The sequence below is a fragment of the Drosophila miranda genome, chromosome XL (genome assembly GCF_003369915.1).
Source record: "Drosophila miranda strain MSH22 chromosome XL, D.miranda_PacBio2.1, whole genome shotgun sequence".
Taxonomy (NCBI): Eukaryota; Metazoa; Arthropoda; class Insecta; order Diptera; family Drosophilidae; genus Drosophila; species Drosophila miranda.
This window is the reverse complement of record NC_046673.1, coordinates 15,515,776-15,531,935: the sequence shown is the minus strand read 5'-3', so window position 1 is coordinate 15,531,935 and position 16,160 is coordinate 15,515,776. Positions and strand designations below refer to the sequence as shown.

Sequence of the window (16,160 nt, the reverse complement as noted above, 5' to 3'; positions counted from 1 at the left end):
CTGTTCTTATGATATATTCCATCAAAATTTATGAGAAACCTCTCTTAAATCCATTTGAAAAGTCCTTCTCCCTTATACATTCCTGTATAACCCTCCCTAAATCACTTTTATAAGCCTTGCCATATCATGTAGCCATATATAATCAATGGGGAAACCGCTCTTAAACATATATCGATGCATAAACCATAGGAATACTTATCTAAATATATTTTGTCACCCACTAAATCAATACACAAATGCCGTTCAGTTATGTGTATAGTATATACATTATATTAGTTGTAAAGTAAGGATTCAAATTCTAAGCTTTACAATTCTCTCTAGTTTCCCCATTTTGGGATGCGGGAGCACAGTTTGTTGGTTTTCTTTTTTTTTTGTGTCGAGTGTATTCTTTTTTTCTCTCGATGTTTTTGTGTTGAAAATCTTAGGAGATAGAAGGAAAATATATATATCTCTATAATATAAATTTTTTTGTTTTATGATCAAAGTCCTTTCTCAGGATCACGGCGCGATAATCTGCTGCTGCGTGTTGCATAAGGGGATCCCCATGCAAGTACTGTGTTTAATGAGTGAATGTTTGTTTGTATCTGCATCTTCTTTTGGGGGGTTATTGTTATTGACCGTCTGTGTATCTGTATCTCTTTTTGGGCTATTGTTTCCCTCGCGTTGGTATTTCGTGTTTTTTGGTTGGATTATTACCCCGTTTCCCACCCAAGCCCCCGGGTTGGTGCACTTTAGGCATTCGGACTGAATGCCGCCTGACGGAGCAGCACGTAGATCTTCTCTTTGATCCACTCCTTGTTGTAGGGGGCATAAGTATTGGTGCTCTTCTGGTACACCATGCAGCTAATGTCCATCAGCGTGTCGATGAAGTCGAACAGCTGGCTAATGTCGTAGGTGATAGTCGGTGTGTTCGGATTGCGGCGCTTCAGGTGCTCCTCGTAGATCTTGCACACACCTTCCATGCACTCGTTGACGCTCTCATAATCGCAGTAGGTACGGGTCTCCGGGCGTGCCCCAGGCTGCACCAGCAGTATGGTGTGCGACATCTTTAAAGTCTGGAATGATTTCAATTAGTAATGACATCTGGGGCGCGGTACTCCCACTTACCTTTTTTGTTTTTCCCCTGTTTTCGAATTGATTCCGAGACTTTGCCCACGCCTACGGCTTGCTGCTGTTACGTTGATCCACCAAGGAATGAGGCTTTTGGCCGATGCTGCAATGCGTTAACCCACAAAATATTCATTAATAATGGTCAAAATAAAGGGTTCCGATCGGGTGCCGAACCTGGGATACCCTTGAAGGTACATATTTCATGGCAATGGGCAACATTTTGCTGGAAACGAACCAATTTTTCACTAAAAAAGTACATTTTCTGCACGGCAAAGGTATCCCCACGCTGTGGATCGAGAATATAAATGTTTTATGACACTTTTTCTTTCCGGCAGTGTCCACAAAACAAGCAACCCTATGCACACGAATGGATACCCCGTACAAAAATCTTTCGGTTCCTCTATCACACACACAAACACACGCACGTATGCATGCACACAATACATGTGCGCGGAAATGTTTTGCTTTTAGCGGATTTTTTCACATTTTTCATTTTTCACTAGAAAAAATATCTGCCCCACTGAATTGGGCCTTTCATTAGCCAAACGCTGTGCATTTGTTTAAATTATAGTTATTTTTGTTAAGAACTTTGAAAACTATTTTTGCCGCTTCACAAGAAAATGCACACATACCACACAAACAAGCACACACAGGCAGATCGTCTGTACAGCGCCCAACAATTTGTTGTTTCTTCGCTATTTTTTGTTAAATTTACAATTTAATTCAATTTTATTGTTTCCTTACCTTGTATTTTTTGACGGTACTTAAAATGATTTATGCCGGCTTTTCGACTTAAATTTTCGCGTTCACGCTTGGTTTTTTTTTTTAAATTTTTTGGTCACATTTGCTACTAAGCAGTGTGACCGCGGACTTATCGAAAAGATATACCGTCCGACCGTCAGAAATATACAGAAACATATCGTCTCATTTGAAAAATATACTGACGAATTAAAGTTCTTTTTTACATATTCCTCCTTTTTGATATTCCGTGGAATATTATTAGCTATAGAGAACATTTAGCCATGCCCACATAATTTTATACGATTAATAGATAAATTTTCTATTTGACTGGCTTACTTTAAATAATTTCTTTTATTGCATTTTGCGTAAAAAAGGTTTTAGCAAAATAGGTCAAACAAAAAAAGGTTTTAGCGAAATAGGTCACACAAAAAAACGAAAGAGGATAGTCGTTCATATTGTTCAATTTTTATATTCCGTTGAATAATTATGGCTAACTGAAACCCTTGTTTTTTAGTTTTTAGTTAGTTTAGTTTTTAGTCCATGCTTTTATTGTATTCCGACTACAACAAGGTTCAAACAAAATAGTTCAACAAAAAAAATCAGTCGCAAATTGCTGGTATGAAAGACATAATGCGCGCATAGGCCCATGTATACCTTATTTCGTAATTTATAAAGATCTTTTCTCAAATTGATATGTTTTGGATATAGTCATGTGTATTATTAGTATCTTGTGTATATTTATCTCGATCCTGATACCTACGGAGCCTGGGATGACAAATACTTTCTCAATGCTTTAATATCCTTTTCCCTAGGGTATGAAAATTTTTGTTGTCAACCGGTTATTACTACGAATTCCTGATTTTGGATCTTCCATCAAATATTACTGGCTATATAGATCTCTTAGCTTTTGCCACATAATTGTATACGATTAATGAATCAATTTTCTACTTGACTTACTTACTTTAATTAATGGCTTTTAGTGGATTTCTATATAACGTTGAAAATTAAATTTAATAGATTGATGAAATTGACAAAATATACCATTATATACCAATACACCGTCGGTACAACATTGATTTAAAAAAATACTAAAAATAATACGGTCACCCTGCTACTAATGGAAGCAAAAAGAGGGTATGGACAATGGGCAACACGAACCATTAAATGCAATGCTTGCAAGGTAAAATCCACCCCACTTGCCGAATATACCATGAAGACGAAAAGCCGATTTTGTCTTCGACACTCAGAAATATACCGAAATATACCTTCTCATTTTCAAAAAACTAACTTAGCCCTTTTAGCCCCCTTCTATTTAAATAGGTTAAAAAACATGAGTGAGGCCGCGAAAAAAATACACGGTTTATAAATTCTTGTAAGTCCATCCTATTCTTCCACTAAAGTTATAAAAAAAGACCACGATATCTAACACCTGGACTGAGCTAAACTTCTTCAAGCTTCAACAATTTCGTGGAGTGTATTTTAATACCCAGTGGTCGACAATAGGTTAATCGTTCTCTGTACATGATCGGAAATCATATTCCTCGATTTTGAGATTCGGTTTAAAATTACTAGTTAGCTAGGGCTCTCAGCCCTGAAAGCATTGTTTTACCCAAATGATGAATCTATTTTCTACAAGATTAGCAGAATTTAAGGACTCTTATTTATTGGGTTGTTTATAAAACATGGTTGAAACAAAAAAGGTCAACGCTTAAACGTAGGTGTGTTTGAACTGATAGCTTCAATGTTGCAGGTTTCAGCTATGAGTATAGACATTTTTATACCCTATTTGCTATAATTAATGTTTAAATTCTGTTTTCCAGTAATGAGTTTTTCCCAGATTGACATTAATTGACCTATTAATGCCATTGATTTGATTTTTGTGTATATATAGCTTTAAAACAGAGACTCACTGATATCTGCATTCATTTTAGCCTGGGATGCCTAGAGAATTGTCGTCAAACCATTTAATAAAATATTCTCTCTGTTTTATGGAGATACATTCATTCCAACTGGAGAATTCATTTAGCGGATAATTCTCATTGGAACAAAACATGGCTGGGCAGAATCTTTTTCCTTTGGTCTGGCAGCTCTATGATGGGTTCTCGCGCTGCCAGATCGGCGAAACTCCAGCTGTTTATTTGTTGTATTGCTTTTTCCATCGTACTGGACCAATTGGAAGACCGCCGACGGACGCCGCTCAGACCAACGACGCGATCGGCTAAATAACGACGAAATTCCGTGATTTATCTATAATTTCAACAAACGCGATCGGCTTTTTTTTTTGTGGCCCTCACTGTTGTTGCTGTTGCAACAAGTGAAATGTTTGGTGCAAAGTAAAGGCGCAGACGCAGCCGCCGCTGTCGCCGTCCTCCAATTGTGCAAGTGTTGTGTTTTGTGGTTTTTTTTTTGTTAACTGTTAATTGAAAAGAGAGTCTCTCGCGCCGCGAACCACTCTCCACGCACGCGTGTCGAAATTTTCGTGCCCCTCTCTCTCTCTCTTGCTCTCTTGTTCTTCGTTTACTGTAATTTACATTGGCGTTTTGTAGCGGGTTCTACGGTTAATCCAATCCCTAACACGTATCCGTCCTCTCCTTCCCCACCCACCCACACACACACACACCCACACAAACCTATGAGTAGATCCGTGTTTGTTTTTATTGTAGTTCGTTGTTTGTGTGTGGTTTGAAAGTGTGTGTGTGTGTGCGTGTGTGTGTCCTGATGTTCTCTGCAGCCAATGGGAAAATCAAGGTGTGCACTACCCCCTAGAATACCTAGAGTACCCCCGTAGTACCCCCGTAATACACCCCGTACCCCCGTGTATGTATGTATGTATGTATGTAGTAAATCCTTGCCCCCTGTCCTGTAGCTGCCTTCGGAGGACACTGCTCTGGTGACTTCCCCACTGCGCTGCCTCTTCAATGGACCCTTTCGCGATCTGCACTTCAATGTGAGCGGCGACCATCGCCTGATACCCGTCCACGATGTGGTCTTCCTCGATGACTTTGAGCGCAACGTCAAGCCGTTGATCTACAGGCCCGTGACGTCAGAGACATCCGGCGGCGGGGTTCTTCTAGCCAGCGAGTCGTCTGAAAAGCCGCCCCCCCACACCTATGCCGCTGCCAACAGGTGAGTCAAAGAGCTGCAGTGCAGCTTGAAGCAACCTTGAACTTGTTTCGATCACTCAAAACCCGTTAGAACCACCGCAGCCAAGAGGGCCTTGGCTTTCAGATTTCAGGTTTTTCTCAGTCTTCCCACGAGATTCTCTCGCGTTGTGATTCATCGCCTCGATTTGGTACCAAAAATGGATTGCATGCGTCGATGAACATCGGGGGGGGACTCGCCAAAGCGTTGCTTTATTTATGGACAAACTTGGACTACAAATTGTTGAATTATGCGAAATTCGGTAGCCAAAAGTTCACTAAAAAACAACGCAGGGGGGATGTAAGAAGTGCTGAAATCGATTGATCAGCCGATTGAACTGCTTTTAAGATGAAAGAACTGATTGTCAGCTGATTGAACTGCTTGAAACATGCAAAATCAACTGCTTGCCTACGGCATCACCTGTTAAACGCTTGGCAACAGCTGATTTGCCTGGGTGCTCCCTGTTTCTGGCCTGGCTATAATTTGTCTTGTTTTACGCTCGTTTTCCTGAGATGTTTGCACTTCATGGCTCTCCTCTCCACCGCTAAGATAAGATCATAGGCGCCCCTGCCGTGCGATCTGATGAAACATTATTACCTCCACTACTATCTGAAAAGAAAAGTTCTTAGCTCTCTCAGATGGTATGCTGGCAAGTTCTTATCAAACAAGCGCCATACTAGGCCTGTTTATTGACTTGCCTTTTGCTGTTTTAATTGTTGCATTTTACGAGTGTTTTCTGCTTGATTTTTTGTATCTTTTATGGGAGTGTTTACTGCTCGAAGCTACCTCTTTTAACGCTTCCGAGGTGTCATCATGGTTGATGCTGATCTTCAGATAAACAAGCCACCTCTGAAGTAATCTTTATTTTGTTTCCTTGTGGCTCCTCTTCGATTCTATCATCCTAAAATTCTATATTATATTTTTTATTTATGCTCAACCAAATTTAAAATTAAAGAGACTTTAACCGGAGGTGCCGTTTATTCTATGAATTCTTCAAAATCCATTTAAATTAAGTTCTCAAAACTTGTAGTTTGCTCACGTTCTGGGTAGATCATCTAGTCCCACGATGATCACCTCCAAAGTAAACAAACGAGTGCCACCGAGACAGTACCCAGAAGCATAGTATATCACTAATGAGGAAGACAGTGATTGTCTCTAGCCTCATCTGGAACTTACGGAACGAATTCTTTTGGGTAGTGTCAGGTTCATCATAGGAATAAAGGCATGTATGGGACTGGCTCTCAGTAATCTTCTGCTCTTCATTCAGGCTTATTTGAAAACGAAACGAATTGGATTCGGATTCGACTTCTTCTATCGTTGAAGAGGCTTCCTATAATTCTCTGCAATATAAAACCTTTGTCAAAATCTTCGGGTAACAAAAAAAAATATTCAGAAAGTCCATCAAATTCTCTTTTCAACCTATCAATTGTTTTGGATATCGGCTCTGAAAATGCCGAGTGAAAAGTCCACAAATCGTTGAAAGTACCAAAAAAATGCCTGAAAGAAAGCCCCATTTATCAGATCATGCCATTATATAATTTCTATGCAAATTTCTCGTGTTATTCGCTCGCTGCTTCCGCATTTGTTTTGAGTTTTTATTTTGTTTCTGTTTGTGCGTATTTCTTGTGTATTTGAAGGTTGTATCTGTTTTTGATTTTTGGTTGAACGGAGCTTTGATTCGTTTCGGTTCGGCTGTCTTCTGTCTGCACGTGGCAGCGGCGTCTCGCTTTATTGCCTCACTGTCCTCGTTGCCGGCAAAAGTGAGTATGTTTCGCCCTTGGCATTGACCGGCCGTCGTCTGGTTGCTCGTTCATTCGTCTTTCGCATAATTAAAGCCGGTTGCCAGTGCAACGACTTCAATTAATGTGCAACACCATAATTGGCAGAGTGACCTCCTGCGGGCCCATCGGACAATACCCATCGCAGGGGAGTAATTATATTTTCGCTAGCACACCAATTAAACGCTTAAATCAGGTCTGTACAGAGGTCAGAAGGGTGGCAACATTGTACAACCAATCTTTGGCGAATGGATTGTAGAAGTAGTCTTTGAACTCGGCTGAACTTTCAGCCAGAAGACGCTTCTGTGATTGATCGTTAGATGTGGCAACGCCGCGGCCTGGAGCAACCAACTTCACGCCGCTCGTGACAGTGCTGCCAGATGGCTGCGATTGCGGAAAAGTGCGGACCGCCGGCAACCTCTTTGAGTTTTCGAATTGGAAATGTTGTGGCGGTGCTGTTTTTGCAAATATACAGCTATAATGAGTTGAATGATGGGCTTTTGTGGCCAGGTTTGGGTCTACCATCATCAGCATCAACAACATCAGGGGGAAGCAATTGCAGAGCCTCAGCGGCATTGAAATGGCTCATTAAATCAGACTCGTTGCGGTCCTAACTCATTTGCATTTTTATGGTTCGACTGGCGCTCGATGGGGGAGGAGCACCGGAAGCACTGCCAAAGCAAAAAACAGATAATAATTGTTAAATATTTTGTTGTTGAATATCACGCGAGTGCGAGTATTCCAAGCAAAACCCCCAATCGATTGGGCATTGCAGAATCAAATCAATGCAATTGTTTCAAATGTTTGTTGGGGGCAGAAAGTCGGGGAGCAGCACGTGCGAAGGGCTTCCTTCCTATCGCCACAATGTCGCCCCCGAAAATCGCTGACCCATTTTACGTCTAGGGCTACGCTTACGGGTGTAGTAGTCGTCTTACGGACACAAGAGAAACAAAGCGGAGGGCAGGAAAGAGACACAGAAGAGTCTTTGAGTGACCGTCGCGTCCAGTCCAATCCAGCTCTGACTCTTCTTCTTGCATACCCTGTAGAGTGTGTGCAGAGAGAGCTGCTACCGCTACTGGGAAAAAGAGCGCCTGAGAGCCAGAGAGGAGGCTTGTGTGTCTCCTCTCTGGAGGGTATCTCTCAGTCGTATACCCTGCTGAACTATCTTTGTAACTGCTACCTGCACCTCGGCTCGGTTATCTAATTGAATTAGCCCGGACAGAGCCGCCGTCCGCTTGGGGACGCGTCTAAGGTCTCGCGATGTGAAGCCCCTGAAAGTCGCACCACGGCGGCCGTTCTCCGTTTTCCGTTTCATCCGTCGATTGCGATTTTTCAGTGCGTTCGTTGCAAGTCTATGCGTAAGTCGAAAGTCGAAACACAAGTCCCATAAACAATTACTTTATTAAAAACATTCTAACAAAGTATCCACAGTTGGTGTTTTTGTTGTTGTGTTGTGAAGACTGATTTAAACAAAGGATTTGAACAAAGGAATACGAAAAGTTTTGATAAAATGCCAGAGCGAAGGGTCAGTCAGCGCGATGTCGATGAGATTGAGATCGAGAGCGATGAGGAGGAGGAGAATCTTGAGCAGGGCGTCGGTCTGTCCGTTCAATCCACACGCAATCGGCGTCACTCCCCGCCGCCCATGTCACGGGGCGGTCGTCGTATTGCTGGCAAAATCCCCAACGGTAACCAGAATGAACGGACCCTCGATCGCCTGCATGACGACGACGAGGATGCTATCTTTGAAGACCATGGAGAAGAGAATGATGACGATGAGGTGGATGAAGGCGATATCGAGTTGCTGGACTAGTAAGTACATGACGATTGATCACCGATTGATCCCTTCCGATTGCCTTCCCTGGAAACTATTTTCTGTAATTGAAAGACGTTTGTCCGTTCGATGACTCTCTTTTTGGCCACTTTCTGGCTAGTTGTGGCTTCTGCTGTGCTCAAATTCCACCTTAAACTGATTTCAATTTTGTTCCTATTTTTTGACTATCATTTGATGACTATCGAGCCACATTTGATGGGAATTTCAAAGATGTTTTGAGGCCCAAAATGAGGTTCAAACAAGGGAAGTTTGTTGTAGAACTGGCCCTAACAAAAAATACACCTCAAGCGGTTCTTCTGGCCCTTGGGAAGGACTGGACCTGGACTGGCTTAAATATGAAACTGTAGGCCCCAGGAATTCTGCAGTCTCCTTCCATCAGGCATCGGATCTGACACTCGGGCATGTCCTGGGCTGTTGGGCGCTTAATTAAAATTAATGAAGTATCCTTGATGGAGGCGTCAGCCATCACCTGAATCACCAGTCGCCGACTGGAGCGTGGAGCGTGTAAATATTTACAAATTTCGGGTTACATTTCGAGCGGGTTAATTGTGCAGAAAACAGAAAGCCCCCGATGCACTCACAGGCTCCGCGAACCCCTTGTCTGTGTCTCAATTACCATCGAAGGATATTAATCACTTGGGATTTTGTGGCGAATGCGAATGCAAGACGACCTCCAAAGGCGGTGATAACAAATGAAATATGAATAAACATTTATGCAGGAGAACCCAAAAAGATACCGCCACAGGAGGCATGCCACACACAAACACAAAATGGCGGAGAAGCCACTGATGGCCCTCCATGCCGCACAGAACAGCTTTAATGCATGTGTGGAGGCAGGAAGCAGGATGCAGCGCTCAAGGGGGATTTCGTGGCATGTGTGGGGGGGGGGTGCCGAAAAAGCAGCAGGACAGCGACAGCTACAGCAAAATACTAAAGAAATTTCCACTAAGCTGCGTAGAAATTCGGAGCTTTGAAAATGGTTTAAAAAATTTCCCAGCAAGGATACGCTTTAAAATGTGTTGCGGAATATACACTTCATAAATGAGCAAAAGTATCTCAGATGCGTGCAGAGTATTTTCATAGTTTCGTCTCCCATCCCTCGAGGGTATCCTGTGCATCCGGTGCGGGGTGTGGAAGCGTACTTTTATTGCTGCCTCGCCGGTTTTTTTTTTTCTTTTGTGGCTCTGAGGCATACTCCCACCGAGTCTTCTGGCAGTGCCACTGCCATGGCCACACGTTGTACATTTTACGGGATTTTACGGGGTTTTTTTTTCCGGGGAATTGGTGGGCGAGGGAGCCTGCGAAAATATTTGATGCTTGCAGCGCATCGCTTTGGCCGCATCTCGACGATGTTGCAAAAGGTTGTTGCAAAGCTTATTATACGCGCCCCTTTCGGAGACCACCCCCCTCCCATGCCCTCCTAGGGGGGGGGGGGGAACTCCTGCACATGCAAGCGAGCCATATTTCAAGTGAAATTGCCCAAAAGCACGGAAAACGGTAGAATACAAAAAAAATACGCATGCATATGCATTGTATGGTGACAGAAGCACCGTGTACCCTGTTATCGGTTGTGGCTTGGGTCTGTATTCCATACCATTCCATACCACATTCGATACCACATTCGATACTTCAGTCTGTATGTCTTGGACACCCACCGATCGATACATCATGCGATCCTACTTACGATGCCACTCTCGATACCAATTTCGAAACTACTTGCGATACCACTTTCGATACCACTGTCGATAACACTTTCGATACCACTTTCGATGTCACTTTCGATTCCACTTTCCATACCACTTTCGATGCCACTTTTGATACCAATTTCGATACCACTAGCGATACCACTTGCGATAACACTTTCGATACCACTTTCGATGTCACTTTCGATACCACTGTCGATATCACTTTCGATACCAATTTTGATACCACTTTCGATACAACTTTCAATACCACTGTCGATATCACTTTCGATAACACTATCAATACCACTTTCGATACCACCGTCGATAACATTTTCGATACCACCGTCGATATCATTTTCGATACCACCGTCGATATCATTTTCGATACCACTCTCGATACCAATTTTCATACCACTTTCGATACCACTTGCAATACCAATTTTGATACCACTTTCGATACCAATTTTGATATCAATTTCGATACCACTGTCGATATCACTTTCGATACCAATTTTGATACCACTTTCGATACAACTTTCAATACCACTGTCGATATCACTTTCGATAACACTATCAATACCACTTTCGATATCACTTTCGATACCACCGTCGATAACATTTTCGATACCACCGTCGATATCATTTTCGATACCACTCTCGATACCAATTTTCATACCACTTTCGATACCACTTTCGATACCAGTTTCGATACCACTTGCAATACCAATTTTGATACCACTTTCGATACCAATTTTGATATCAATTTCGATACCACTGTCGATATCACTTTCGATACCAATTTTGATACCACTTTCAATACAAATTTCAATACCACTGTCGATATCACTTTCGATACCATTATCGATACCACCATCGATACCACTTTCGATACCACATATGATACTTTTTTTCGTTGCCATGATTGCACTCCTTTTGCGATACACATGCTATAATTATATTCCCATAAATTATCGATAACCTCTTCGATACCTCATTCGATACATTGTTAGGTAAATTATCAAAATTAAACCGATAACTTGGTCTATAAAGTGTTCGATAACCTCTTCGATATCCCATCTGTGGATATTACATTTCGATACCTCGTTCGATACAGTTTTAGATAAATTATACGAATTAAACCTATAACTTGGTCGATAAATTGTTCGATAACTGTTCTGATACTTATCCCTAGCCATTTTCTACCCCACTTCGCTTCTCTCTCTTCCCCCTCTCTCGCTCTGAAAACCCTAATCAATACTTCTACATCGACATCTTTCTAGATATTGCTTTTCGTTACCCCCTTCGGCACCTCATTCCTCGTACCTTTCTGGATACATTTTGCGATACCTTTATCGGTAGCTCATTCGATAACCATTAAACCCCCCCTTCTACCCCTTCGGGTTGATGGATACCTTATGCACACACATCCTTAAATTTGTCCAAATATTTCGAAATTTTAAATTGAGAATCTTCAGGGAGATTGTTTGATGGCTGCCCCTTTTCTTATACCCCAATTCAAGCGCATTTTCGATGCCAGGGTATTCATATTTCGCGTTTTGTGTGTGGCGTGTGTGGCCCCATGTTTTTGCTGTGCCAGAGGGGCGCCCACGCCGGTTGGGGGCGGCCTTCAATGGTCGGAGGGGAGGCTGCTGCATTTGCGTTTGAGCGCTGCCTTCGGGCTGGACACTGCCGTGCATATGTGGAGAGGGTGTGGAGCGTGTGGCGGGAGGGAGCGCGTGTCCTGTTGCCGGAAAAAGGATTCAGAAAATTCTATTATGCCCCACGCCACGTCCTCCAGGCATCTGCCGCCTGCCCCTGCTGCTTGCTGCTGTTGAGGCTTTTGATGCATATGCGGTTTTCTATTCGATTTGCTTGGACGCCGATTCGGTTACGCTTCTGTATATTTCTTTATACTTTAAAGAAAGGCTTCCATCGATTTTTGTTGCTTTCGCTTTTCTTTGTATTTATTTTTTTTTTTCGTTTATATTTTGTTGTGATTTTTCACATTTTAATCCTCTTTAAACAGGACGCTTATTGTCGGGCAAAAGCAAACATTTCTCCATAAACATCTATAGACAGTGCGTGGTAAAAGTATTCGCGCAAACCAAAAGAACCAAAAGAACCATACAATATTTGTTTATGGATCTCAGATCTTCCTCTCCTTTTTTTTGGCACTGTACTGTGCCCCAAAGACCCTTCCGTTTCCTGTCTACTTTAATATTGATTTTCACCATTTTATTCTTGCCTTCACTTAAACGGCTTTTCTTTTATATTCTTTTTGTTCCTTCTCGTTTCAGTGATACGTGAGTACAACCCGAAATTTGTATGAAACCCCACGAAACAAAAGACGCCGCGTTGCTGCCACACCGAGTGTGTGGCACGCTTACAAAGGGACCACAAAACTTGGGGCGGGCGGGCACATTCCGTCAGGTATTTACTTTTCCTTCATTTCGTTGGCATCTGAATGCAGTTCCCCTTTTGCTTATTGTGCGGTGAAACATAATTAAACATTTGATTAAATAATACAAATAGTCAAAGCATTTAAATGTGACACAAATTGAGCCGAAAATGTTGTGCAAATATATTGAAAATGTTTCAAGAATAATGGTTTGTATATTATAGTCATATTCTTTGTATTTATATTATATTTTAAGGTTTAAATTGTTGTCTTTAAGTGGAGTTTTTGATGTTTCCAATTCTATTTAAGATTTTAACTTTTAGGGATGCCATCTGTGGCTTCCTATTGAAATTTCAGGGCAGGAAACGAGCTCTAGAAATACACTTCTCATTCAAAATGTTTAAAGTAATACAGATCACAGCTCTTAAATACAGAATATGTATAGAAGATCATCTTTATACGTATGAAAAGAGATGCCATCTGGTGGTTAGGCGTTGCCACCTCGATTGCTTCGATTACTTCGACTGTTTCGACAGCTTCGATTACTTCGATTGCTTCGACTGCTTCGATTGCTTCGACTGCTTCGATTGTCAAAGATTATCATTCATTAAACATTGCCCATGCTCCTGCTTCTCATCCTCTGGACGTCCTTGCCACTTGATGTGACAGCTGGTTTTTCTACGAGTAAACATATTTGCAACAATCAGGGGCATGGCACGTTTAAGACAAAACGAAGACAAATGCTTACGTCTGACGGCAGGGATACCCTCGAAAGGGGAGTGTACCCTCTTGCCTTCAATAATTACAGTTACTCGAATGCCACTTCCCCCCCCTGCTCAGTCGCTTGTACAACACTCAGGTTTTGCTACACGTTTTTCTAGGGAACTTTCCCTCACGAGTCCCTTTGCGGAGCGTTACGTATACGCGAAAACGTGTCTTTGCCGAAAGCTAAATCTGGTTTGGGGAATCTCTCGCAGGAAAAAAAGGGAAAACGGATAAGGGCAACAATGGAAGAATGTAAAAATACTCACAAGAACGAGTATATTGGAAATGAAATGTGATATGGATGTTATACAATGTGGCACACACACACACACACAGATACAGAATGAATCCAATCCATGCGAAGCAAATCGAATCGAATCGGATCCATAAGAGCAGTTGATTTTACGAGCCTTAAGCATGACACTGAAATTAACTGCGAGGACGAATGCATACGCAGATTTTTATGACAGACCGCCACCAACTCCACCCCCACCAAAAAGAGAGTGGCATTGCGGATGCGGTGGATGGATCCGCAATCCGCAATCCACGTGGAAGTGTGGAATGGAGCGGAATTTCCGCTGCGAGGCAGAGGAGATGCACTCGGTACTTGTTTATCCCCATGTGTGTGTGTGTGTGTGTGGGTGTGTGTGTGTGTGTGTGGGGGGCTCCAATCAACTCCCCCATTCTTTCCAGTTTTACGAGCATTTGTTTGCTCAGTCCAAAGCGAGTATGCGTGCATCAATGATGAGTGTCGATGGTCGATTGGCCCAAATGACAGGATATAACATCAATTTGTTGAATAATGAACGCAAAACTTAGACAGAAATGATTTTGAAACGTTTTTGGTAGAAATTCAGTTTCGATTTATTATCGATAACATTATTTGTGAATTTAGACCATAAACCGAATACATTTTACGTGTAGATCAAATGTACATACCGAAAGGATAGAATCTCGATTGAAATAAATCGATATTTCAATCGATTTTCCTTCGATTTTTAATCGAATTAATCGATTTCGAATTGTTTTCCTAACAACAAACTAAAAGCTTATGAACGATATGTAGCCGATACTTTATTATCTTTATTGATCGATTATTAATCGATATTTCTCGATATTTTGTTTACTAAAGATTTGTTATCGATAAATATACTTTTTTAATACAATTTAAACGTCACCGAATATTAAAGGATATTTGAGACAACTTTTCAATCCAGTCAATCCGTTAAATCGATATTTTAGTCAATCGTTGTTCGATTATTAGTCGATAGACCTTTTGGGTCCACTAATCCTTTCGCTTTCTTCACTGTACTGCAGGTAAGCCCCTACTTCTGCAGGGTATTCTGCAGCAGCTCCAGCTTTGAATGCCTTGACCATTCACTAGTCATGAAGTTCCGGCCTCAACGTGGACTGTGGACCCTGGCAAAAGGCAATCAAAATCTAACCTCAGGGTTTTCGTTGGGGTGGGGTGGGGGGGGAGGGGGAGGCATATTGCAGCTTCTGTGTGTCAACAGGTTTCGGTATGGGCCCGTCGACTGCATCGCTGATTTCATTCGCTCTTTGCCCCTGGGCCGTTGTCTCTCCTTCCTTTAATTTTTCCTCTAATTGACAAATGGATTTTGAGGTCCAGGAAAGAGCACGGCATGAATGTGGTGTTCATAAATATGCTGATACGCTGTGCTCTCGAAATGATATGAAAATTGGGATTGAGCTCCCTATTGCCACCCTGTAAATGTCCTTCGGGGGCTTGTAAATCTCCACTCGACTCCACTCGCCTGCTGTTGCTGCTTCCGCCTGTCTGTCTTTCCTGTCTGTCTGTCTGTCTGCCTCTCTGTTTGGCATTAATAATGTAAACGTTTTAATATTTAATATTACGCATACGACATGTTGCGCCATTTCTTTTTTAAGCTTCTTAACATTGCTCTGACATTTAAATGAATTTTCAATAATTTCGTTGTCGGCTTTTCGGGGCGTTTGAGGGGGTTCTGGCCACCGAATAGAGTTGTTGTTGCATGCCACCAACAAGCACTTAACGCCTAGAAAGAAGGACCCTCGTCTACCCACTTCCGCATCCACAGGAGGTCCCCCCTCCCCCCCTCCCCCCCCAAAAAAAAACGTTCTGGTGTGATGTTGGCGCCAAAAAAAAAAAAGAAACCTACTCCCTGAAAATGCCATTTGTGCAAATCTAATAAACAGCGAACCGCATTAAATTTGACACTGAGGTGTGGGATGAATGGATGAATGGATGGATGGCTGGATGGCTGGATGGATGCTCACTCGTATACATATACGCGGTTGGGGAGACGTGTACACTTTTGAGGGTAGCAGCGCTACAATGGCGATACTTTCATTATAGTCGCCGCACAAAGGGAATCCGCCGTTGAGCGGTTGAACAAATCGCTTAGGGCACTCGTTTTTTCTTTTTTTCGGTTCAATAAAATGTCTATTTGATTAAACGATTAACCGATTGAAGCGATTGGGAATGGTTGGATATTGAAAAGATTTATAACCGATGCATAACCGATTCAGAAGTTATTCAGAAGGGATTCAGAAGTGATTTTTAATCGATTTAAAACGGGTTGATAATGAAAAGATAACCGATGCATAACCAATGAATAACCGATGAATAACTGATTCAGAAGTGATTCTTAATCGATTTAAAACGGGTTAATATTGAACAGATTAGTAACCGATTGAAATCTGTTGCA

At 42.0% G+C, this 16,160-nt stretch overlaps 2 protein-coding genes across 3 annotated transcripts; one reads left to right on the top strand and one right to left on the bottom strand.

The window, feature by feature from the left end:
• Nucleotides 1-242: 242 nt before the first annotated feature.
• LOC108162502 (protein enhancer of rudimentary) lies at nt 243-1,966 on the bottom strand. The gene is made up of 3 exons (XM_017297280.2): nt 1,855-1,966; nt 1,108-1,213; nt 243-1,055 (listed from the first exon to the last, which is right to left on the bottom strand). Exon 3 carries the CDS (start codon nt 1,044-1,046, stop codon nt 732-734), a length of 315 nt encoding a protein of 104 aa, XP_017152769.1. The 5' UTR covers nt 1,047-1,055; nt 1,108-1,213; nt 1,855-1,966; the 3' UTR covers nt 243-731.
• Nucleotides 1,967-4,014: 2,048 nt separating this feature from the next.
• Nucleotides 4,015-15,546, top strand: LOC117188642. 2 transcript variants are annotated; one of them, XM_033392803.1, is made up of 3 exons: nt 4,015-4,599; nt 4,718-4,977; nt 12,587-15,546. In XM_033392803.1, the coding sequence occupies exons 1-3, from the start codon at nt 4,570-4,572 to the stop codon at nt 12,594-12,596; spliced, it is 300 nt and encodes a 99-aa protein (XP_033248694.1). In that variant the 5' UTR covers nt 4,015-4,569; the 3' UTR covers nt 12,597-15,546. The 2 variants fall into 2 exon arrangements, with proteins under 2 accessions (XP_033248694.1, XP_033248689.1); XM_033392798.1 differs by lacking the exons at nt 4,015-4,599; nt 4,718-4,977 and adding an exon at nt 8,107-8,582.
• Nucleotides 15,547-16,160: the final 614 nt, after the last annotated feature.